Source organism: Thermobia domestica, chromosome 10, assembly GCF_964235325.1.
Source record: "Thermobia domestica chromosome 10, izTheDome1.hap1.1, whole genome shotgun sequence".
Classification (NCBI taxonomy): domain Eukaryota; kingdom Metazoa; phylum Arthropoda; class Insecta; order Zygentoma; family Lepismatidae; genus Thermobia; species Thermobia domestica.
The window spans coordinates 75,138,567-75,164,513 of NC_137463.1; the positions used below are offsets into that span (position 1 = coordinate 75,138,567).

The 25,947-nt window shown below is 37.3% G+C and overlaps 1 protein-coding gene across 1 annotated transcript; it reads left to right on the top strand.

The window, feature by feature from the left end:
* Window positions 1-24,298, top strand: LOC145661510 (uncharacterized). Its single transcript, XM_081726827.1, has 3 exons — window positions 1-351; window positions 21,989-22,188; window positions 24,286-24,298. Exons 1-3 carry the CDS (start codon window positions 1-3, stop codon window positions 24,296-24,298), a joined length of 564 nt encoding a protein of 187 aa, XP_081582953.1.
* The last annotated feature ends 1,649 nt before the right edge of the window (window positions 24,299-25,947 follow it).

Below are 25,947 nucleotides of genomic sequence, written 5' to 3' on the forward strand. Positions count from 1 at the left end.
ATGCACGGAGAGAAACAGATCTACGCAAATGTGCAGTCTCTGTCTGCGACGACACACAGTTACACGATACAGCCAATCGTATCTGCTAATGGGAAGCTACTGTCGCCTATTCTCATCGTCTTAAAAGAACCTCACGGAAAGTTCGGGCCACGGGTACAACAGACAATGCTTCGACCAGAAAACTTGCTGATTTGTGCATCGACATCCGGCAAAGTAACCAAAGAAATAATCAAATTATGGTTTCAGTCTGCGTACCTTCCACAAGTTGGTGACCGGACCGTGCTATTAGTAGATTCCTGGACTGGGTATGATAAACATGATTTGGCAGCTATTACAGATCCACCAAACAATGTATATACAAAATGTATGCTCTGATTATTTCTTCATTTCATCTACAAGTTACAAGAATCATTCCAGGTAACGAGATGTCCACGATAAGTGTAATATGACAACACTTAAACCATATTTATTTTTGAAGTATATTGTGTAATGACTTGCGTATCGTTAAACATTGGTAAATGCTCTTCATTATGTTGGTACAACAACATTACCAACTTATGCTTTCTATATTATGAATCATGTAACACTTAAACAGTGTTTGAGATCTAAGATTTGGATGAACTAGTGCTGCTCACGAGACTCGACAATTTTCTCCTGTCATTTCGAATGTGAAAATGTATTTCTCGTTTCCTGGGCAACACTAGTTGCTACCATTCACTTGCAACTCTATGCGAAGTCGCATCAGAGCTGTTTATACAAACAAAGTAATTAAATTGAGCAAAAGATTGACGCTCCGTTATGCATGATAGTAAGCAGAAAATATTCTTACAGTTCTTATATATAATATTCCTAAATTGTACAGGGATTTGCTTTGTATGAAACTGTGGTTACTCTATTAATGCTAATAACCAGTTTCACCTCATATAACATAGGTTAAACTTTTCTAACAACTGTAAGAAGTTTCTATTTTCCATTATGCGTAACGGAGCGTCAATTATCCTTTTAAATTTAACCATAAGAAAAACAAACATGCAAATATCTGTGCTGCATTATTTGATTATAAGTTGCATTCAGTGCAATTTTTAGAGAGGAAGGTGGAGAGTGATCAAGTATTCCCAAATATACTTTCTAAAAATGATTGTGCAAATACAAGAGATTCTGAAAGATGGATGTTTGAATAGTTTACATACTATTTCCTCAGTGATGTCATGACCCGAATACGATCGGTTCTATAGTAGTGGAACTATGGACCTTTAAACTTAATTTTTTTTTCACGTTTTCGGCACCCTAGAACTACGAAATATGCACTTCCGACCACAGGTCCACATAAACTTTTTTTTTTGATGCGAGGAATCTATTCAAAAAACATTGTGACAAACTTTTGTAACACCCTATATATATATATATATATATATATATATATATATATATATATATATATATATATATATATATATATATATATACTCTACATTTAATACTTGATATGGTGAGGTGAGGTGATTTAACGCCCCTTCCAGCAGCGAGGCTATATGAGACGGAACCTACTGATTAACGTGGAATCCGAACCACATGAGCTCGCGCCGGGAATCGAACCTGGGTCTCCCGCGCGAAAGACGCGTACGCTAACCGCTTAACAAAGAAGAAGCTCTAGTACTTGATATGGGTAGACTCTTATCCCATACCTGTAATGCTACCAAAGAGAAGGAAGAAATTGTGATGTATAAAGATAACAATACTATGCATTGTATTGTTTTTCTCTTTTAAAATTAAGTCGCATGATGAATTGCTGAGAATACTTTGCACTTTTCAACTCATTTACCAACATACTAGCTGCACGTGAGCTTTTGTCACGTGACATATACCATTTACTCAAAGCACGTGAGCTTTTGTCACGTGACATATACCATTTACTCAAAGTTGCTTTTCCTCTAAGACTTGAGATTCTCATAAGTTTCCTGTACGTACTACATCTTGTTTGGGGCATAGCAACGTTTCTTTCTTCATTTTTTGAACGTACTGGTAAATAAAATTAAGTTCGTAAAGGAATTTACAAGCTTTGCACATTCGGCAGCAAGGGATATATAATAATACAGTGAAACCTGTCTTTAGCGGAATCGAGCGGGACTTGCAAAAATTTCCGTTAAAGTCAGGTTTCCGCTTAGTGGAGGTAGACCTTTCCTTTTTTTTTAAAAAAAAAAAAAATACATGCTTATAAAGGGGCATACTGAGAAAATATATTGCTGTACGTACATTGTTCGATTACAGTGCTTCTTTCTTCTACGAATAAATACACAAAAAAAATTAAAATGAATACAAAATATACTATGCACACGTTTTCTTTATTTTTCTAATAGCCAAGCAGGGTTTTCTGTGTACTTTGCTGCTTGGCTGCTTGACTTTCCGCATACACTTTAGCCTGAGAAATTATACTAAGTGAATCAGAATGATTTTTCCGTAAGGCAAAATTTTTGCAGTTCCTTTAAGCTTCTGAGAGCATCTTGATATGTATTTATTCTACACTCTTCTTCGAACTCGGTATCGTATTCCTCTTCTTCCTCTATCTCGTTTTCTTTTTTCCGACATTCCGTATGATTCTTGATTAAGTTGCGGAGATTAAGGACATTTTGTGGGGGTGAATATGAGTAGTGGTTGGGGAAGGTCTACACTGTCTAGAAATATTTAACAAAAGAAAGAACATTTTATGGCAGACTGTCTCACAAATGTCTAAACATCTTCTAAACACTGTAGTCCGGAACTCAGAATTTTCCGTTAAAGGTTTATTTTGCTTTCCGTTGTCCACATAACACAGTTTCCGCTTAACGAAGGGACTTTTACATGTTTTGTACTCCAAAATTCATGGGACCGTGAAATATTTCCGTTTAAGACAGTTTTCCGTTTAATAAAGGGTCCGTTGAAGACAGGTTTTACTGTAATAAGCATGACAATAAAAGCAAAGCAGTGAAAAAGTAATAACAAATATCTAATCTATTAAACAGTAAGATACGTAGTAGAAACCTGTTATTGAACCTAGAGTCTTGTTATTGAATCTAGAGTATTGAACCTAGATGGCCATTTTTTAAAGCAAGAGTGTACATTGAGAATCACACTGCAGGCCTTTGATATAACCTCCTTCTTTGTTCTATGCTGTTTCGCAAAACCGTAGCAGCTGTCGTATGTGGTTTGTAATGTCGTTTTTGATGATTTTTGAGATAAACTTCCCAACTTTTCCTAACGAGGACAAAATATCTGGAAGCTTACTGGGACATCGGAGGGGCTTTTTCAATTTTTGGAATAGGTCAAAGTCAAAGAGAGCGGGCAGAAAAATGGGGAAAATAAGCCGGGTTTTGCGGAAAGTAACGATGAAGTATTAGGAATATAAAATAATGAATAATGGTAGATGAAATTGGAAAGAGTCAAAGAAACTGGTTGGGACATTAGCTGTATAGAAACTATGCCCTGGGAGTCATGATGGTAGATTGGGTGGAAGTAAACAGAGGGAAAACAAGAGATTATAATTAATACAAAATATCAGAGAATCGAGCAAAGTTCTATGCGAGGAACTCCATTGTTTAAATAATTTATTTTATCCTTTCTATATTCTTAAATAGTCTATATATACCAAATATCAATGCCATTAAGCCTGCTCTGCACATAATCGGAATAACAAAACATTACAAGATGCTTTAAAAACCCTACTCTCTCCCTCTTCCCGTAAACACAAAATTGTAGAAACTTAATATCTGCAAGTGACACTTTTGGGCCACTTGCTGGTTTTTATGTTTAAATAATGCTTTAAATTTAAATACTGTTTTATATCAATATATTGGTATTGATTTATATATTTTAAGTTATTACTGTATTATTATTAGGTTCAGAAATCCACATCTGGGCCTTGGATGATTAATTATTATTATTAATAATTGTATGAAAATGTAATTGTTGTATTTATTATGTATATTTATATTATTTCTATTTTCAGCTATTACATAAAAAATACCTCTAGTAAAAAGAATAGTCTCTGTTTCAGGGAATAACAGTCAGTTTCAAAGCATTCAGAGAAAGCTTCTTTTTGGTAGGAGAACACCCTTCTCCCTACCACTCGTTTTTTTCTACATAGCTTATGATACGATAGCTTTCCTATATATACGGAAGTTTTTTTTACAGGGAAGGGTGAGTTGACCGTTAGTCTTGGGGGAGAGTTCGGACAGTCTCCAAAAATGTAGTCTTTAGGACGGACTCGGCTCGGTGAGCCGAGTGGGAGCTTTTTTCTCCCCGTAAGAGAATATTAGGTCTTCAAGTAAATGAAGGGAGAGTATTACGGAGGTCTTGCTTAGACTCGTTAGGTTCTCCAAGTCTTAAATAGGGCAGAAAGCATGAGCTATATTAGGTTCTACCTTCTAGTAGGATTTTATTTTTAAGGGGCTTCTTTCTTGGACTAAAATGAGGTCCTGTGAAAAGAAGGGATATAGAAAAATAATTCTTATACTAATTCAAGAAACAGAATTTTGCTAGGGAATTAGGCCCCGTAGAACAGGGACAGGATTTGATCCTTGAAATGCTACATTCCATATTTAGGTGGATATGGCATTTAGATTAACAGTTCCCTGATATTAGAATTTTTGAGTACGTGGTTCCTCTTGCAGGACACAATAGGTTTTTATGAATACTCTGAACACAGATTCTTGGTTCGATCCCTCGAAGTGGACTCGTAAGAGGCTACTGATAGAGTTTTTAGATTTTTTTAATCACATCTCCTAATTCCGGGAGTATGGTTCTTATCTAACCTTTACCTGCCAGATCGATTTAAGGATCTTTCGCTACTATAAGGCGAACTCATTCTCCTTACCTACCTAGCCTTATAATAAGTATTTAGATAGATATCCTTCTAGTGCATCTCCTATTTAAGGCAGTACACGAAATAGGGTCGTAGGCCAGGGCTTATGATGTAGTGAGTCAATGCCCTTTATAAGTTAAGGTTGGCAGAGGACGCTTTTAGTGAGGGCTAACCCTTCTGTCTGCCACAGGCACATAATTAGAGAAACCTTAGCTTAATAAAGTTTACTAAAATTAAAGAAAAATTAAGGAATTAGAGAAGAGAATGCCTTACAGGTATTTCTCATGCACTTTTAAAGAAAGATATTTCATGGAATTATCATTTTTTTCTAAATAAACTTTTAATAGAGGTAACTCATGTGTTATGATTTCATATGTAGATAAGATCCTGAGCTATAAGCCTGTTTATTAAGTTAATTACCCTAGACATTACTTATTTTGTTTTAAGATACGAGTTTGAATATAATTTAGTATATTCTATTTAAAAAAAAAAAAGTTTGTTGAAAATTTGTCCTAGAGACACGAATGGTCAGAGCTCACAGTCTGACGGATTTCAGTGTTACATGTAAGAAGTTACTTAATAATTTAATTTATTTTTATTTTTTCGTCAAATATATCTTTAAACTTCATCAAGCCAATTGAATTCCACATTATTTAGTCAATAAATTTCTATCGCACGCATACACACAAAAAAATAAACAAAGAAAAAGAAACAAATAGGATAATGTAAGATACAGCTTTCTACATTTGATCACACTTTCCTGCTCGACTTCTCAATGCAACTCAAAGAAAAAAAATACTTAATTATGGATTCAAGATTACACATTTGAAACATCTACAAGAAAGGGTAAGCTTTCCTGTAATTGGCACTGCCCAGTTATTTGGCATTTCAAAGAATAGTATCAAAAATTAAGATATATACTAAACTGACAACATTGGTTTGGTTCCCTTCCTTTAGCCTGTTCTTCAGTTGTTGTTATTTGCAAGTGCCGTCAACTTCGCTGGACATTTGTTTTGAAATAATTGCGTGTATTTGGAAAGCTTTTTTGATTTTCAACATTTCTGCCCAATTCTAAGCAGGTAGGTTAAGAAATGCACTTTCATTATTCTGTTGTTATTTACTGTTGTAATAAAAGTATAATACATGATTGTCTTTCAACGGTTAGTTATACCTTTAAAGAAGTGGATTACTTCTTCTTGCCAACAATGGTCAGATCGTTTCATGTTTTCAGGGGGTGCCAATAATTGGTATTGCTAATATATTTAATGTCCATTTACTTGGCACAGGGGCCAATAACTGGCATTTTTATATAAATATATTTTTCATATTTTAACACTACCATTGTTCTATTTAACGCATAAGAATTACGATGCTAGCACTCTTACTTTGATAGCTTTATTTCTACCAGTTGTTGGCACCAATGCCAAGTACCGGCATTCAGAGTGCCAATTATTGGTACAAACTTTCGGTGCACTTATAGTAACCTATTTTAACTATTGATCTTCGTTGTCTTAGTAGACCAGGAGAAGTTTAAAGTCAGTGTTAGAACTTTTATGCGTAGGTCTACGCTTCATTTTGGCTTTTCTAAAAGCCGTTACTCGATAATGTAAGAAGAAAGAAGGGTAGAGCAAGATTTCGTGGTTATTGGGATATAGTCTAAAATGTTGATGTTGTCAAGAAGGTGTTTCCAGGGCCGGTGTAGAATTTATCAAGTGTCTCATGTTCACAAACTGTAATCTAAAAGAGTCAGTGACACTGAATGATGAAAATTTCTGTAGTTGCACGGATGGAAAGGACAGTTGTAACATTAGATAAACATAGGCGAACATTTTAAGCACTGACATTCTTGTAGTTCAGTCTTTCCTCGTTACTCCAGAAGTCCAACGCTTTCATTTCTGCAACGCGCAATTTCTGCTCTTCTCTTTTTCTTCATCGTTTACCACTGAATTTTCTGGATCACACAAAATGGCTGGCTGGTTGTATTACTGTTTTTTCTTTGAGGAACAGTGGTAACCTGGGATCACATAATGCTTCTGGCGCTTCTCTACACTTTGTATAGTCGACTGCTTACGCCTGCTCAATTCCTTAATTTTTCTGTGATACATGTAGGTTCTATTTAGAAATCCTCTCTCCATCGCCCAATCGAATTTTAATAGTTCCACTTTCGCTTCCAGCTCTACTACTACTGCTGCTAGTATTACTATACCTACTATTATTACCGCTATTTCTATAGTAAGTAAGGCCACAATTGCTACTACTAGTACTATTACATCTACTTTTAGTACTATTACAGCTAGTACGCATATTAAAATAGCCCTATTTTGTGTTTGTTTATATATATATATATATATATATATATATATATATATATATATATATATATATATATATATATATATATATATATATATATACAGATGATGATCAGAAAAATGGAAACACCTAAACGAAATTGCAACTTACCAGATTAATATGGTGTCGGGCCACCTTTCGCCTTCAGAACAGCCTTGATGCGACGTGGGATGGAGGCATAGAGGTCGTGAATGGTAGCAAGTGCAATTTTGCACCATTCCTCGCGCAGGGCATCGGCCAGTTCTGTGAGAGAGGATGGAGGTGGCCGGAGTCATGTTTCCAAGACGAACCACAGATGTTCAATTATGTTGAGATCTGGGGATTGGGCAGGCTAGGGGAAGTGTTGAACCTCATCCCGATGTTCCTCAAACCACGCTGCAACAACGCCAGCTGTGTGAATGGGTGAATTATCATCCTGGAAGATGGCTTCGTTGTCCGGGAACAACATCCGGACCATAGGATGCAAGTGGTCTCCTAAAATTGCGACATAATCGTTGGCAGTGATTCGTCCGCTAAGTGTGACCACAGGACCCAATGAAAACCATGATATTGCGGCCCACAGCATCACCGAGCCGCCACCATGTTTCACAGTTGGGCGGAGACACTGCAGATCATAAGCTTCTTTGGGCGTTCTCCACACATAAACACGGCCCATGGTTGGGAATAGGGTGAAGGATGACTCATCCGACCATATCACACGTTTCCAGTCCTCAACGGTCCAAGTTGCATGGTCGCGGCACCATTTGCGGCGTGCGAAAGCGTTATGGTCCCTGATGAGCGATTTGGCCCGTGCAACACGACTTCGTAAGTTCATGTCATGTAATTCGCGGCGGACTGTGATTGTCGAAACAGGGTGGGGGAGGTGCTGATTGAGTTCCACCGTCACTTGCTCCGCAGTGGCACGACGGTTCTGCGTGACAATGCGCTTTAATACCCGGCGTGACCTGTCACTCATGATTTTCTTCCGCCCACTGTTCCGCTTCCCCGATGTGGTTTTCCCGTGTGTTGTGTAGGCCGTCATCACCTTCGACACTGTCCCATGCGACACACCTAACACAGTAGCCACTGCCGTCACACTCACTCCACATAACCGCGCACCAACAATTTGTCCTCTTTGAAAATCTGAGAGGTCTCCCATTTTACACTACCTCCGTCTAATGCAGCCACTGGACCCTGCTGTTCCATTGCGCCTGACGTAGTATGGAGACCGACCTAACACACTACCACCAGCGGTCCGGCGCTGTGGGCGCCACGACACCACTGCCAACCCATACATCTGACTTGTTGCCAACTACAGGTGTTTCCATTTTTCTGATCACCATCTGTATATATATATATATATATATATATATATATATATATATATATATATATATATATATAGTGTGTGTGTGTGTGTGTGTGTGTGTCTGTCTGTCTTGAGGTCCGAAGTAGTCTAAGATCACGGAAGAACAGGAAACTTTGTAATTTTTAGCCATAAATACAGAATAAAACCTTGTAGTTCAAACGTTTCTCAGTTTTATTTTTCTGAGTTTTTCATAACTTTAATTGGGTATATATTCAATTTTTATTTTAATACTTTTATAATTACAATATATTCGTATTGTATACTACTTAATGATAGTTTGATGAATTAATGCTTGCAATAACTGTAAACGTTTTAGGATAAGTAAGCCTAGGTCTACTATGTAAAGGTGAGGTGCCATAACTGGGCATCAGGTGACAATAATTGGTCAGTGTGTGCCAACAACTAGGCATTTTGAGGTTCTCAATAAAAAATATATTTTAAAGGAATAAATACTTTCCGTTTTCGCTATGTCTCACTAGTTTTCACTTCAGAAAAGGTGTAAAAGTTTATAAAATGACTCAACCCAAAAATTGTAGCGATACAATACGCTTATTTACTTTTTTCTTTAAAAAATCCTCTTAAAGTGCCAATAACTGGTATGTTTACCCTACTATCTGTCAAATAAATATAGAAAGAAGTTAGACAACAATAGGGACAATATTCCATTATTTTTGTAGTATATTGTTTGAGATTTAAAATAATGTTGTCAGACAACCAGAAATGTGAATTGTTGAACAACACACACGTTTTAGGAACAGATTTTTTTTAGCTGACATTAGGAAACTATAATCAGGTATTATCCTTTCCTAATTTATAAATTTAGCTTATATATGTAGTTCTTTTGTTTGATGTCACTTTAACTTTTCAATAATATTAGTTCCTGATAGCCTACTTATAACTTAATAGCTGTAGTGTTTAGTCGTGTTCGAAACATCTGGGTAGCCATCTTTCTTTCAGAGATTATATTCTTACAAATATTAGATGGACAAATCAATATTTGCGCTTGAAATAAATATAGTAAATAGGCAAATAAATTATTAGTTGCGTATTTCAAGTTAAATTTGTGTCATGGACAAAATTAGAAAGCTTCATAGGAAAAGGCGACTGAATCAGTGATGACTCAGTGGTAGAGCGGCTCACCTCTGGTGCATGGGGGGCCTGATCCAATTCTAGGCTGTCATTAGGCTTTGTTATGGACAAACATCCTGTTTGTAACTTTTATCTTTTTTCGTTTCTTTACACTCTTTTCATCCCACGATTTCGTTCATTATCATCCATACTGTTTCTATCGGCATTGGTGGTAAATCGAAGGACACTATATATATATATATATATATATATATATATATATATATATATATAATTACAAAAAAATAAATAGTAGGGCAGGATTCTCTTTGAAAAAAAAACAACATTATCTTTTGAAATGATGTTTGTATGTTTTAATTGTAAATTTTACTACCTATGTATAAAGAAAATTCTCTTATGGATTAATGGAAATGTCCTATCAAATGATGTTGCTTGGTTTCTCATACATTTATCACATGGATGCAATATTGAAACTAGAGTAAGCACTAATGAGAATTTTGTAATAACAAGTCTCTTTGCTATGGATTGATCTGATAGTGATATATGGTCATTTCGAATTTAAAATAATATAAATTCATTGTAGTTATTCCAGGATTTCATATTTTCAGGAAACGTTAAATGTATTTCTGTATTAACTGAGAGCAATCTTTTAAAGATAACTAATGATTTTTATCGGTAGCTTACGCGGAATTTCGTCACGAGGGGTTATGTGATTTTTGTACATATGTGGAAAGTTTTAGGATATTCTTCGAAAAATCAATTTCTTTACATAATACATTTTAAAATTTCTCAAAATAATCCTCACAAACATCGATACATTATTGCATTCTTAAAAAAACATGAGTCAAATATTTTTAAAAATCCATTCTTTTGCAATCATTTGTTTGAAAGCGGCGTCCTCGAAGCCTTTTCTTGGGTTTTGGGAAGAAGACAAAGTCACATGGAAATATATATGAAGAATAAGTCGGGTGCGGTACAATACGGACTCCGCTCTCCTGTAGAAACTCCAAAGTTTTCGCTGCTGTGTATGGCCGTGCATTGTTAGGTTGAAAAAGAAAGTGAGACAGTAGAGACTTTTCGGCGGGCAGATCTCCAAGCTTCAAAGACACTTGGAACGCAATAAGTAACGTACGACTCTGCTGTTACTGTATGTCAATCATCTAACTATATAGTTGCTACATTGTTGCTTAACCTCACTCAACCACCTCTAAGTACTTCACAGAAGACGTCAATCAGGAGTATGTTCTTATATGAACTCCTCCCTGACCGAATCTGTAAGATCCACCAGATCTTATCTCCAGAAGGTGCCAGACTACACAATTAACCGGAATAGAGTCAAAGTTCATTGTCATGCAATGAAGGACTACGCCACTAGTGAAGCCGTGCTGAAACAACAAAAAGAAATACGCTACTGAACAAAATGAAATGAAGAAGAATTCTATCACTCTTAAGGCGATGATAAAGAAATTGCCTGTTGACGCTTGAGTAGATGGATTTTCTTGTCATTCCCATTCACCAGATGAAAAGGATAAAAAAACAAATTACATAACAACATCCAATCAAATCCCTATTCCTTTGTTTATGGTGAGATTTCCACTAATGCTTCCACCTTCTACAGCATTCCAAGCTTGCTACATTATCGTATAACTGTCGAATCTTGCCGTTCAGATGAATTTCTTCAGTGTTCCTGCTGCCAGAGACTGGGACACACACACACTACCTGTTCTACAACGCAGTGTTGTGTGAAGTGTCCACAACCTTGTCTCACATGGGAGTGCCCGATGAAGAGTGCCAAGATATCATATTACTGCGTAAATTGTAAAGGGGGTTATCCGGCAATTTCAAAATATGCCATATATTTCAAGTTGAGAAGGAATGTCGTCAGCATCAGAAGACTCTTGTTCACACCATCTCTGCTCCTACTGTGGAGGGTCGCCTCAACTTACGCTACATACAGGGTTTGTCCGGAAAGTAATAGGACTGAGTCGATTTTTAAAAAATTATTGAGCCAATCGTTACAATTCTTTAAAAACTTTCAAAATAGGCTCCTTCAGCGTCGATGCAGCGCTACCAGTGCAATTTCTAAGCATTGAAGGCGTCACGGAAGTCATTCTCCGAAATAGCCTTGAGAGCCGCGGTGCAAGCTGCTTGGATCCCCTCTGTCGTCTAAAATACTTGCCTTTTATCAGGCGTTTCAGGCGAGGAAACAAAAAGAAGCCCGGGAGGGCCACATCTGGGCTGTAGGGCGGCTGCGGAAGCGTTGGGATGCCGGCCTTGGTCAGGTAGCTGTTCACAAGAAAGGTGGTGTGAGCCGGGGCGTTGTCGTGGTGCAGCTTCCAGTCGGCTCCGATGTCTGGTCGGACCCGATTGACCCTTCGTTTGAGTCTCTTGAGCACTTCCACGTAAAACTTGGCGTTGACGGTTTGTCCAGGAGGAACAAATTCATGGTAGACGATGCCTTTGATGTCAAAAAAGACAATGAGCATAGTTTGCACTTTGGATTTGCTCATTTTCCCCTTTTTTGGGCGAGGAGACGCCGGCGTGTGCCACTCGGGAGATTGCCTCTTTGTCTCGGGATCATACTCAAAGATCCATGATTCGTCACCTGTGATTACGTTATTCAAAAATTGGGGGTCACTTTCACACATTTTCAAATTTTCTTGGCACAATTCCACTCGCCGCAATTTCTGGTCGTCAGTGAGCACTTTTGGGACAATCTTCGCGCACGCCTTGCGCATGTTCAAATGCTCCGTCACAATTTCATGAACCACAGTTTTTGGTAAATTTAACATCTGGGCAATTAAACGAATACTTAGTCGACGGTCTGAGTTCAAAACTTCGCGCACACGAGTCACATTGTCGGTGTTTGTCGAAGTCGAAGGTCTTCCAGCACGGTCTTCATCGGCGACCTTTTCCCGGCCCTCCGAAAAGGCCTTGTGCCACCGAAACACACCACTTCTTGCTAAAGCATCATCTGGGTAAGTCTGCTTGATCATATAAAACGTCTCTGTCGCAGATTTACCGAGTTTAACACAAAATTTAATCGCGTACCTCTGCTCTAACGAACGCTGTATTTTCGGCTTGCACCACTCACAGAAACACGTCGCGCGAAAAAGCCTGTCCTGACTCTCCATGTGCTCGGAGACAACTGACCAGCCGCTCGTTCGTTAGCTAGGAACGCCCTCTACCGGATCCAGTCGGTGCGCGCACGCTCCGAAGTACAGTCATGGCGGAATAAAATCAGTCCTATTACTTCCCAGACAAACCCATGCACCTTCGGGGGTCACCATCACCACAGCAGTCATCTCATCACCCACTCAAGAAGGGGAACTCACCACAATCTTGAGAGAGTTTACAGCCATTTTCCAATATCTTATATTGTCTTCTATCATATAAATAAAGTACCCAAGAGGATATCGCAACTGAAACAGGAACAAGACCGCATGGTCAAACTTGTGCTCTGCATTGAAATAATGGTCGATATTCTCAACGGTGGGACAGATTATTTGCCCTCAACTTGAATATAAATTCAGGTCAAGCAGTGCCTACTTCGGTCAGCTTTGTGACGGCTGATATTTTCACCATCAACAGCAGCTTCAACCAAGGGCCCCGATTTCTCTGTAACTTTGGGGATGCTCATTCAGATGTGTGTTTGGTTGCAGACAAGGGTCTAAGAAGGCATATATGAGGATTTAAAGATAAATTATATGCCAAATATTGTGTATTCATAAAAACTACATATATAATAATAAAATATATATTCATAAAAATACATGGCGGTCTACATGAGCTTTGGGAATGCCGGACTTCCAGCCCTCCAGGATCGGTGCCCTTGACTTCAACCTATCACTAATCATAACATTATATGTGTCACGAGTCAACCAACCAGCCATCGACAATTTGAACCCAACGTTCGTGTTCCTGCTTCATTTGTTATAGGAAGTCATCTAGCCACAGTAGAGTCATTTCAGATTTGGATTGGGGAGGAAAGACCCCTTGATATAAGTAAAGTTTTGCATTTTCACTGAGTTACTACTATTCTATTGATAAAATCTATATAAATCTCAAACTCAGGGGGGCAAATGTCCCTCCCTGCCCCCCCCCAAATGACACCCCTGTCTACTCATGCTGTTATTCCAGGGCCGCGACACTTACAATACCTGTGCATTGAAATTTACGCATTCCATTATTTTTTTTAAACAAAAAGAAGGCAGGGGGACGTTAATCCTCGGAACGCCGTAGCAAAACTTGTCAATATGACCTTGATCTTGACCCATTTGTTTACCCGCTCTGATTTAGAAGCACTTCGACTTAATGTTGTAATTTGACGCACTTTTCTGAACTTCCCCAATCCATTAGCTGTACGAATTTTGTTTATGCGTGAATGAAACCGAAATTTTGTCATTGTTAGTCTTAGTATATTGTTATTATTGTTTAGGCTCAGATACTCGTGCTATCTTTCATCGTTCTACAAAACTTAATACTTAAAAAAAAAAACGAGTACTGGTATGCAGTTGAACAGCTGGGGAAAACATTATTCGTATTTCTTTGTTTACTAAATGTGGCAACAGCTGAGTGTTCTGAAGGACATCAGCAGCCAAGACAGATTCTGGTTTAAATGGTAGTGCTACGTGATTGGAGCAAGATTCATACAGCGACACGACTACAATGGATAGCATTAAACGGCGTGACAAACATCTTGGCATTTAAAGGCGGCGCTCCAAGTCCCCTTTAATGCTGCTAGCAAATGAGAGGCCAGCGGTATTGCCACGTTTATTTTGCATACATCCACGTCTATTCCCTCTCACCTGATCGTGCTGTAGTTTGTCTCAGCCATAGCCACACCCCTTTACCACTTGGCAACGTCGCGTCAGAGCTTGCGTTTTATTCGTTTAGCTGAAATGCCAAGATGTTTGTCACAGGCTTTAGATTCGTAGATCGTTCAGACCCTCGTCGTTCTTCTAGTGGAAAGCTCGCTTACCTTTAGTGTACAAGGATCGCGTACATTACTACCTTCGACATTCATATTCACTCGGTGTATTCACGAAATAGTGTTACCTTGGGTGTGTATTTTTACTTACGTCACGGTAATTCATGATCCAGACGTTGTAATCCGAAATGAGTTGGGTTCAAATATGTACACAGACAGCAAATATGGTACGGGAGAGCACGACACCAAATACAAGGTGTTCTGGAATTACACTGGACTTTAAAGCCTCATGTTTACGAAAATGAGAAATGTATCAACATGAAATAACAAGCAAAACGTATTTACTAACATCATAGTGATTGAGAAATGAATACACACTTTTCAAATAAGTACACAAATTTGCAATCCATTCATTAGTAACACTTATATGAGAAGGCTGATCATTAGAAACATTTTTAGTTTTATTCATTTAGTGTTAAGTTTTAAATGACAATTTAGAAACGGTCAATAAATTAAACACTTTGGTAAAGGATTACATTATTCAAATACTTATTTATATGTAATTCTTTCGGTAAACAATTACAGGTTCAAATGTTTGTTTTTAAAAGAAAATTCTTAGTCAATTAAAAGTTGAACAGAGCCTTGAAATAATTAAACATTTTTCAAAATAAGGCTACGCTAATTAAAGGTGTACAAACAACTTTTACGGCTAAACATTTACCTCGGAGCCTTCTCGGATATATTAATATTTCATGTGTGTTTATTTGTAGGTTGGGAAAGCGGTGGCTCAGTGATAGAGCGTTCACCTCTGGCCTGCTCGTGAGTCCCTGGTTCACTCACGCCAAGTGAACTTTGTGGTGGACTGGTTTTTGGGGGGACCTCCCGATTCCTCCCACTTTCTTCATTCCACCATTTCATTCATTTCTCATCATCACCGTCTCCTTAGCCTAGCCAGCATAAGCATGGGACATAAACTTGAAAGATCTCATTTTTAATTTGTAAGTTGAAGATGTACTCTTACCAACACTCAAACCGTTGATTAACGTGATCTAGTGAGGTGAGAACGTCCAACATTATGGTGTGCATCCACTGCTTTAACGGGAGACCATAGGGCGAAAAAACAGATGGTGTTGCCAGTGATGTGTTCACAACTTCAAGTCGGGGATTGGTCAACTTGAGACCTCGGTAGTTCTGTGCCAAAAAATTTAATTTTAAAATATAAGCTGAGTCCCTTTCATTTACTCTTCATCAACATATTTTTAACTAGCAATAATCTAGAAACTAGCAATACATAGAAATAATCTAGGTTTCCTTTTTCATAGGTGTTTAAAAAAATTGTCTGCTTCTAGCCTAGTTTTTATCAAAATATTAGCAATAACAACTAGTAATACATAGAAATAATCTAGGGTTACTTTTTGATAGATATAAATCCACCCTGTCTGCCTCTATCCTAGTTTTTTAATCAAAATAGAAAAATCTAGATTTACTTTTTGATAGGTATAAAAAAAACACCCTGTCTGCATTTAACCTAGTGTTTATCAAAATATTAGCACAAGAATGTGCTATAATATATGAAGGGTTGAGTGAGTCGAAAGGGAGGTGGCCATATCTACTCGCGACGGAAATTATGGTAATTTTATTTCGTTGGTGCATTCTGATATTTTTATCATTTCCAGAAGTGTTGTATTGAAGTGGTTATTTTTTGTTGATACTAGAAATTAACTCTAGAATTTCCTAGTGTAAAACTAACACTAGACCATTAAATACTAGAATTTTCACTTATCGGAGTTTTCTCATAAAAGAGAGGATATGGCTGAATTAGCTCTCAACCTTTCATGTTGGAAGGCATGAAGGAATTATTTATTACCTGCCTATAGAGAAAAGGAAGAATTTATTTAATTTTCGAGGATTGTAATCGCTTACTGAGTAATCCTGAAGAGTTTGCTGTGACGTAGTCGGTGAGAACTTTACCATGGAACAGCGGGGATTTAATACTCGCTGTGGGGACAACTTTATTTATCGCTTTACCGTCATTGCACTCAGAGGTTCACCTATTGGCTCTTGATTGAATATTAGGGAAACTGGAGGCAGTGTTGCCACAGTCCTAGCTCTGAAGTGGGCTGAAAAATAGTACCAAATTGAAACAAAAAGGGCTGAATTTTATACCAGGGTAATACACGGCTCTATAACATGAAACTGAAAGAGGTAATGTTCTAGAACAACTCTTCCCCCCCCCCCGCCTCTTCCAAGAGTACAAATCAATGTATCGATATAGATATATAAAATGCAGAAATGTTCGGGTATCTTTATATTCGTCAATATGGCGTCACTAGTAAACAACTTAGCCCGCTAAGCCAGCAATTATATCAATGTATTTTTGGTGCCATTATTTTTTAGTGTAGAATCTTTGCAATGACAAATTATAGACTTACTTGAGCACACGCTGGTCTTCTTCAGATTATTCAACACTTGATTCAACGTGTTTGTGTGGTTCTACTTTTTTTTAAAGATTTGAAGAATATATTTCCACCACACTGTTTCCTTCTCGTCTCCTTCATGCGCGGTGCAGATGCACCCATCTAGCGTGATTTCTATCCCAGTATAGTTCGAATTACGAATTTCCCACACAAAGTTCCTAGTGTTAAGTGGTGCAACGCCACAGAATGCAAGTTCAACAGCATTTTTTAAGAGTCCAACACATAGTATAAGTAACGTGAGATGTAGCAAAATCTTACTGATACTTTAGAAAATGTGACAAGTATTTGTTAAATGGTGCTGAATTGGGTAGAATTGTACCAACTTTTTCACAAAAGGGGTTGAAAATGCCAGCGTGGTACCAACGGGCCGATGAATGATAAAAAGGGCTGAATTTGGTACAATTGTACCAAGTGTGGCAACACTGACTGGAGGAGAAGGTATCAGAGCGTGCTGCTGACATCACCTTAGAGTGTGTGTCAGTTGCAGACGGAGTTGCCAACCTCAGAGAACAAAATTATCTATATTCGTCTTTAAAATTATCGTATATTCGTTATGCACGAGATAATTGTAGAATCAAATATAATACTAGTAATAATAGCAATAATATACAATAAATTTATCTAGTAACCTTCAGTTTCGAACTCCGACTCACTGTTCTCACCATTTTTGAAAAACTCCCTATTAACAATATTTTTCCACTTTCGTAAACGTAATTGAATTTAAAGAATGGATGCAAAGTTACTATTTACTAATTTTCAAATCGTTATTGATTTATTGTAGCGGGAATAACTGTTAAAAACGTCAGTGTGTGTGTGTTTTATAGTTATTTAATACACAACTACAACTTACTTGTACACTCAAAAACTACAAAAACGTATGCATTCTAAAATGATCGTATATTCAACTATTATTGTAAGGACATTTTCGTGGATATTACGATAAATTATCTTATGGTTGGCAAGAATGATTCAAGAACAACTGGAGCTTTAGCTCCATATCATTCAAGTATCATTGGAATATTGAGAAAAGGGATGATGGTATATTTGCTTACCTCATCTTATGATTTAAGAATTCCAAATGCTAATAATCTCAGAAACATATTCTCGCTAATTTCTTTTAAGTTATGGAAGCGAATTACTGCCATTTCATTAATAAGCCATCTTTTCCGTTTCATTCGTTGCGTCTTTCTCAATCGTTATTTATTTGAATTTCATGTAATCTACATGTATTTTCTATACGAAGGATGTACAATTCTCATCTTAGATTACTATATACTATGGGTCCATTGTCAAATTCAACATTATGACGAGGCTTCATAAAATTTTGTATGTGAGAAGGCTGCAGTGGGACTCAACTTTCTAATGAAGTATCCTTACTCAAGAGTGACTCGTAACGGCAATATACTTTATCCTACTCACTATGTATTATTCACAACAATTGTACACATATTATAGAATTTTAATTATGAACTCGTTATTGAAAGTTAATTCCATTGTGTATGCCTTGTAGTGATCTTAACACTAATTAGTTGACATTCAGCATTTTGGTGAACAAACACCGTGCGCATAGGTTTTCTTGGGATCATTAGGCCCTGCTATCCACCTTACCATTCCCGTTTTCAAAAGCCTCGCTGCATAACCATGGAACATTAAAGTAAATATAGGCTAGAACATAAACTTCCCGAAACTAAGATTGATGAGTTCAAAATACGTTTTCCTTAAAAAAAAAAAAAAATAAAATAAATAAATAAATAAATAAATAAATAAACAAAAAGGTTTCTTTAAAATGCGTTATTGGAGCTGGCACTTATGTTTAGGCCTACCGAAAAGAGACATCAACTTACAAAGAACGTAGAAGATATTGGCGTATTGTGAGCATTTTTCAAATTCTGGTCTGTTTATTTGAAATTCGAATGCCAATATCACGGATTGATCTCCCACTATGCTGTACCCTAAAGCCCCTTTCTTGTTTAACTGTAAATAGAGTTGCAAAAGAAAGTCCCATGATTGAATTGGAAGAAGGCGACCGAGTGTGGAAGAAAGGAATAGGCGAGAGGAATTATTCGAGTGTGGAAGAAAGGAATAGGCGCGAGGAATTATTCGAGTGTGTCAAGTAGACAAATACCTGCCAAGTAAACAAATGTATGTAGTATTATCCCTTCCACTTACGCGAGTCAACTCAAAAAAAAAAAAAAAATGTTTCTTTTATGTTCCACTATGTAGGCAGGGCATAAATCACCCTGTCCGCCTACCAAAAAGAAATAAGCTCTACCATGGGTAACGTACGTACAAATTGATGTAAAACTTTCTTGCTTAATGTATTAAGATTCAACATTTATATAAGTTCGTTTTATATCAATATCTGGATTCTGTAATATAAATTATCACCTACATTTTTATAGCTTAAACTTAAAACCAGGTATTAGATGAAGTATAGTTAGCTCAAATTACTTTAATTTAGATGCAACTTGTAATAAAAATAGTTATGAATATGTTTGCAAATCTCAGCTAACATCTAGTAGCTTTGTTGCAATTGAACTTAGATTCAAAGATTCCTAGTTTATTATAATATATACAGTACATCTAGTGTTGGACATTAAAACTTAAAAAATTAAGAAAACATCGGATTGACCCAACATTTGTTCAATGTGTAGAGTTTGGAAAGTCAATGCAATGAGTAGCAGTCATAACCGCGACGTACCGCGTGAACCGTCTACGCCTCCTGAATACAGACATGTTAGCCAGGGCTATAGCCACAGTTTCCAGTGACTTACTGTCGGTGCGGCGTAAGTATACCTGGACGATCTAGTATCATAGTAAAATACAGAAACAATTCAAGTACATTTCCATTTTTGATCGAGGAAGTATTCTGAGGTATCTTTCTCGCGACATTGGTGTCCATGTTGGTGGGAATGCAATTGTAGTAGGGTTCCTAACTACAGGTTGACCCATTCCGGAACAGGTATTTGACAAAGGCTCATGCATACTCATTTATATCAGGATGATTGAAAAGCGAGGAACACATCAGTTACCAGACAGACTTGTAAAAAAAAAAAAAAAAAAAAAAAAAAAAAGTGTTAAAAGTTAAAGCTAAGTTCCTAAACATTACATTACTACTTTTACTCATATTGATATTCATTTATATTTTTATACTTTCCAGTTTGTGATTTCCACTATTATAGCATATTATTGCATAACGCACATACATTTACAAAAAATTAAATTCTCTACAAACGAATTTCTGCTTCCTGTGAGGCTCTGAAATTTAGTTTTTTTCCGTGAATGTAAAAGAGGACTTGAGCTATGCACCTCACCTGAACAACTCAGTTGAATTATCTCGTCCAATGACAAATGGAATATATATATAATTTATTACAAGAGGATGATATACACGCATTTCGTGCAAATGTTTAAGATTATTTTAATAGTAGACAAGAGAGAGAGAGAGAGAGAGAGAGACCCACAAATTGCAAACTTCTTTATGTATCTCACTTTAAACCGGTAGCAGAAAAGTGCAGGGAGGTGGAAAGCTCTATTCTGTTCAACGATTATTTCGTTTACAGAAGTGAGAAAGTTAGAATCTTAACTAAATATTACGTATCTAAAGTTAGAATTCTAACTATAGTAATAGAAAATCAATGTGATAAGTTTACTTTATTATGACGCTAGTAACACGACTACAGTAGATACATTTTATGTATCTAGGTTTGAACGCTATTCTTTCAGAATGCAAAATTGCAGTGACGATTTCAGAGGGTGGAAAATTCATCCCGGAAGTTATCAAATTCGCTCCAATAATGCTTGACTTTGATTGTTAGTATATTTGTAGTGCTTATTTCATTCTCCGCGTGTTGAAAGTCCTCCGATGAAATTTCTGGAACCATCATTTTGCATGAACGCTTCCCAAACAAGCCCGCTACATAGAGCGCCTTTGGCAAGCGTGAAACCCCTACCATCGAGTAGGTAATACATAATCAGACATGGTGAACACAAATATTTCTTTTTAAAACTAATTTTAGTATTCTTCCAAATGTTCGTCAATAATTTAGTTTGGTAGAAGTAGCAGTAATTTATTTAATTCAGATGTTATATTAAGTACTGTAAATGTTTAAACAATATGTGATATTACCATGTCTAATTATGGGGGACGGGTAGCCACACTGATTCTCATTCATGTGTTTCAACGTAAAAATAAACGCTTTTATTGAATGGCTCGTATTCTTTGGTACCGAAAATGAATTTTTATATAGTTTAGTTAAATAACATTTGTGTGTGCGTGTGTGTGTGTGTGTGTTTTAATATCTTTACTCAGCATGCAATACACGTTAACTAAACCTAGGCATCCACAGAATAACATGAGGTCCGAACTACATCAACTGCCAGTAGGAATCCAGTGATTTTTCTCGCAAGTGGTTAACGTGCTAGCTTTCTATGCACATGGTCTCGGATTCAATCCTCAGTAGGAGTGTTTGCCTCGGTTACAAATCTATAAAGTAATTTGGATTCAAGTTTAAGCATTAGATCTCGTCTCATAAATAGCGAAAAGGGACATTAAATGCCAATGAATCAACCAAATCAGGGCCGTGCTGACAGCATAAGAGTGTGAACGTTACCCATTCAACCACGAAGGATTCAAGAAAAAATAGTTAAATATTTGTATAAGAATTATCTAATTACGTGATTAACATAATTCTGGTGTATTATTAAAATGAAACGTCAATCTTTTATAAAATTGACAGTTATTAGCAGCTTCTGGCTCAAATCTTCAAAGCTTTACAGTAATGTTGCCGAGAGAGAAAGAGACGAGACAGAATTTTCATCATAAGATACGAAACGAGACAAGAGTCTGACAGAAGCAAAATTACCTTCCCGAGTCAAGAAACAACTTTCACTATACCTTTTCGAGACAAAACACTCCTAAATCTATTGTATATACAATTATGACCAAACCTAAGAATACAACGGACATAATCCAACCTCTGGATGTTTATGGTTTTAGAATGTGGAAGAGTTATGTACGTAAAATATCCGATGTAGTTACTCTTCAACAACTAAATATCAATCTCCATACAAGAGACAATATAATCAAACTTCAATCATCAGTACATAATCAGTTATCTTCTCCAAGATATAAACCTCTGTTCACCTATGCATGGTTCCGCTGCGGCTATGTTTCGGACAGACCGATACATTTCACCAACCCAGTAGTTTCCGGTTTTCAGCAATTGCATTCATTGTTGTGCGATACCTGTAGACAACCATCCGTTGTCAGGTGTTTTTGGTGTCTAAAATATTTGTTTGGAGGATTTTTGGGGGGAAGTTCCACTTCTGCAATACATACAATGAATAGGTTGGACAACAAATAAGATGCCATTTATAACAGACAAAGTGAATGTTCGTTTCCCTTATATAGAGAGAGCATTTTTGTTTCGTATTGTCTTTGTTGTTGTTTCAACATAGCTATTTACGTTTTAATATCCGCACTGGCATGCAACATTTTGCTGTGCAAGATGTACATAATGATACGACGCAACAGACAACATATTGCCAACACACCTATTGAATTATGAATTGCACCACTGGTTATGTTCTTCGGCTTTAGTTATGCCCAGTTCTTTGTCAATGACATCAGAACTGTTTTCTAGAAGTTTGTGTTCGGAATGCTACGTTTAGTTCTATGTATTAATACAACAGAGGAATGGTTTCCAATATTGACATGTGGCAAATTCAAACGCATTTGAACGCCCAAGAACGGTATTTATGTACTGTTTTCGTAAATGTATAACGAACTGTTTTGTTATTTAGTTGTAGGACTTTTAATTTTCATTCAATGGAACTGTTTTGTTAGTTAGTTGTAGGACTTTTCATTTTCATTTGACGTGCCATACTTTATACTGTTTACATATGTATATTTCGAAAAAAATACATGTAGCCACGAATCATTTAATATAGTTTTTATACTGCTTATGTCAAGGAAGTTCTATTAGGCTCATGTCCGATTTCAATAAGAATCATTTGTATGACGAATGTTTACTACAATTGTTTATATTCGTTCCATACAATATTCGACATTACGCTACATTCTGTTAAATAGCAGCCGGCTATGGTTCAACATACAGCATATTACCGAAAATAGTGCTTGTGTAACATATTCATGTGTTGGGTTTAAATGCATGCTCATATGCATGTGACTATGAATTGTCTATTTTTGTTAACCTGTTCAATTGTATTCGACATGTTTAGTATCCCGCAAAGGGCCTATTTATCCCTACAACGGGGCTTGTTGCAAAACAATATCAATGTTTGCATTACTATCCTATACGGCCGATTCTTACAGGAAGGGCATGATTTCGTTTACTGCTGGGTGGTTTTTAAATTACTGATCATGAGCATTGAACTGTTCGCAATCAATAACTACTAGTAGATATAACATATAAACCACTGAACAACAAGACCAGGTTTGGTATTTATCTCTCGAGTAGGATTCTGTTACCTGCAACCAGTTCTACAACACTGATTGACAGGTTGCCTCTCATACAGGCGTTCACATCTTCATATTCCCAGTTCTCCAATCTTTCGACATTGAGATAACGATGCATCTATTTACGTTTTTTTGTCTCATCTTGCAAAAACGAAAAAACACGTATCGCTTATTGTTTATCATTCTTTATTCGTACCTACGATATTTGGATTCCGCGTAATAGATAGAGCTCTGTGACTGCTTTTCATCCCTGATTGATCCATTTGCGGATGTTGTGTGTTATCCCCGTGGAAGCGCTATGTGTTATTGAAATGCTTATCGTGTCGTGACAACTTGCTCCTTTACAACGTTTGGCTATCTCTTCTCGTTTTCGAGCTATTACCTAAAGTATGCTTTGTTGTCCCAATTTGACGGCCCTATTATACCATCTAAATATGCATATGGGCCGCTATAAAAAAAAATACGTGTCGCTTATTTTTTGCTGTTCTACAAACCTGTTAAGTTTGATTAAAATTGGTGTGTATCACCTGGGAAAACTTACTTGTGAGAATCTCTCTCCATAAGGCTGCCATAAAGGAAGTTTCAGGAGAAACAAGTTTTCTTAAAAGTCCTTTAGCTTTTGTCTTTTTTTTTTTCATTTTTATCTTGGCTGAGAATCATACACTTGAAAGCCTTTGCAATTGCCTCAAAATCTCTGTTGAAGCTTTTGCATACATCTTCCCCGGTGGACCATCTTGTTACTTGATTTGATATAAATGTTCTTATCCTCAGGCTTGAAAAATGATTCTAAAATATTCCATCGATGGGTCGAGGAAGAAAACAAAATTATAGAGTTCTTGTAACAAGTCAAGAAATTATCTGGAGACATAACAACATTCTACCTCGCTAACGTCAATTTGTAAAAGTACGAGTGTCGAGCTGCCTACTGCCGACCTTTTCAGCAGATCCATCGTCAACTGATCAATCCACCATAATAACCAACTGACTTATGACAATATTTGCTACAACCAACCTGCATCAATATTATCGTAGTCACGACCATTTAAAAAATTGCTTTCGCTTATTTTATTGAATCGTTTGGTGAAATATGTATTTTCAATAGTTGTATCGTTTTTTCAAAAATATTTTTAAATTGCCGCCTTGGTCCCGGGTCCATGTCTAAATCTGGCCCTGTCTGCAATGGTCTTCAATTCTCAAAAAACATAAATTTGGCCGCCATTTTCCAAGATGGCGGCCGGAGCACAAGTTGGATTCTAGAAGACTTAATATTTTCATTAGTATGAGCTAATAAACAATTATGCCAAGTCTTTACCTCCTCCTAATTTGTTAGGTCAATTCGACTTTTTTGCCTAAAATTCTTGGACTAATAATAATACATACAGGGGTTGGACAAAAAGACTAAAACGTTTGCAAAAGTGTGAAAATAATACCTAGTGTGGTGTGGGGCCTCCTTTTGCGTCCAAAACAGCTTCGATCCGACGTGGAATGGACGTATACGGCTCCCGAATCGTGGAGTGTGGAATTTTGTACCAAAGTTCCTCCAAAACATGCTCCAGTTCCGTAAGGGATGCTGGTGGAGAGTAATGAGACCAAACACACGCCTTTCTAACTCGGACCACAATGGATTAATAATTCAGATCTGGTGATTGTGGGAAACAGGGGAGGTGTGATAGATCCTGGTCATGCTCTTCAAACCATGATTTCACCGTTTTTGCAGCGTGGCAGGGTGTCAAATCATGTTAGTAGATGCCATCACCATCAGGGAACAATATTTGGGCCATGGGTAGAACCTGGTCCCCCAAAATGGCCTCATGCGCCTTAGCATTCATCATTCCATGCAGAGCTATGATGGGACTTGCAGAAAACCACGATATCATTGCTCATACTGTAACAGAACCACCCCCATGCTTTACAGTTGGGAGCAGACAGTCTATATTATAAGCCTGTGACGGTGTTCTCCATACGTAAACACGACCGGTTGTTGGAAACAAGGTGAAGGTCGGTTCATCAGACCACATTACGTGTTTCCACTGCTCATGAGTTCACGCCTTGTGGTCCTTGCACCACTGGATACGCCTCTTCACATTTACTGCTGTGACTCGGGATTTGGCGATAGCGGCCCTGCCATGAATTTTCATTTTATGAAGTTCCCGTCGCGCTGTTGAGTTCAGACGCAATTTTCATTGCAGTGATCTTCTTTTTAGCTGCTACAATCCGTTTTAATGCCATCCGGTCCCTATTTGACAGGATTGTCTTTGGACCACTGTTGTGCTTTGCAGACGTCGTTTGCCGTGACATTGGAAGCAGTGCCTTTCGATACCCCCACAATATTCACCACTGTTGCCACTGAAGCTCCAACCAGAAGGGCACCAACGATCATGCCTCTTTGTAAGTCTGTCAGGTCGCCCATTTTACCGGACCACTTTCACACCA

Excerpts from the sequence above, each read along its gene's own strand:
- LOC145661510 (XM_081726827.1), top strand. The coding sequence starts at position 1 with ATGCACGGAGAGAAACAGATCTACGCAAATGTGCAGTCTCTGTCTGCG. Across the intron at positions 352-21,988 it reads TTACAGATCCACCAAACAAT|AATACAACGGACATAATCCA; the intron begins GTATATACAAAA and ends ACCAAACCTAAG.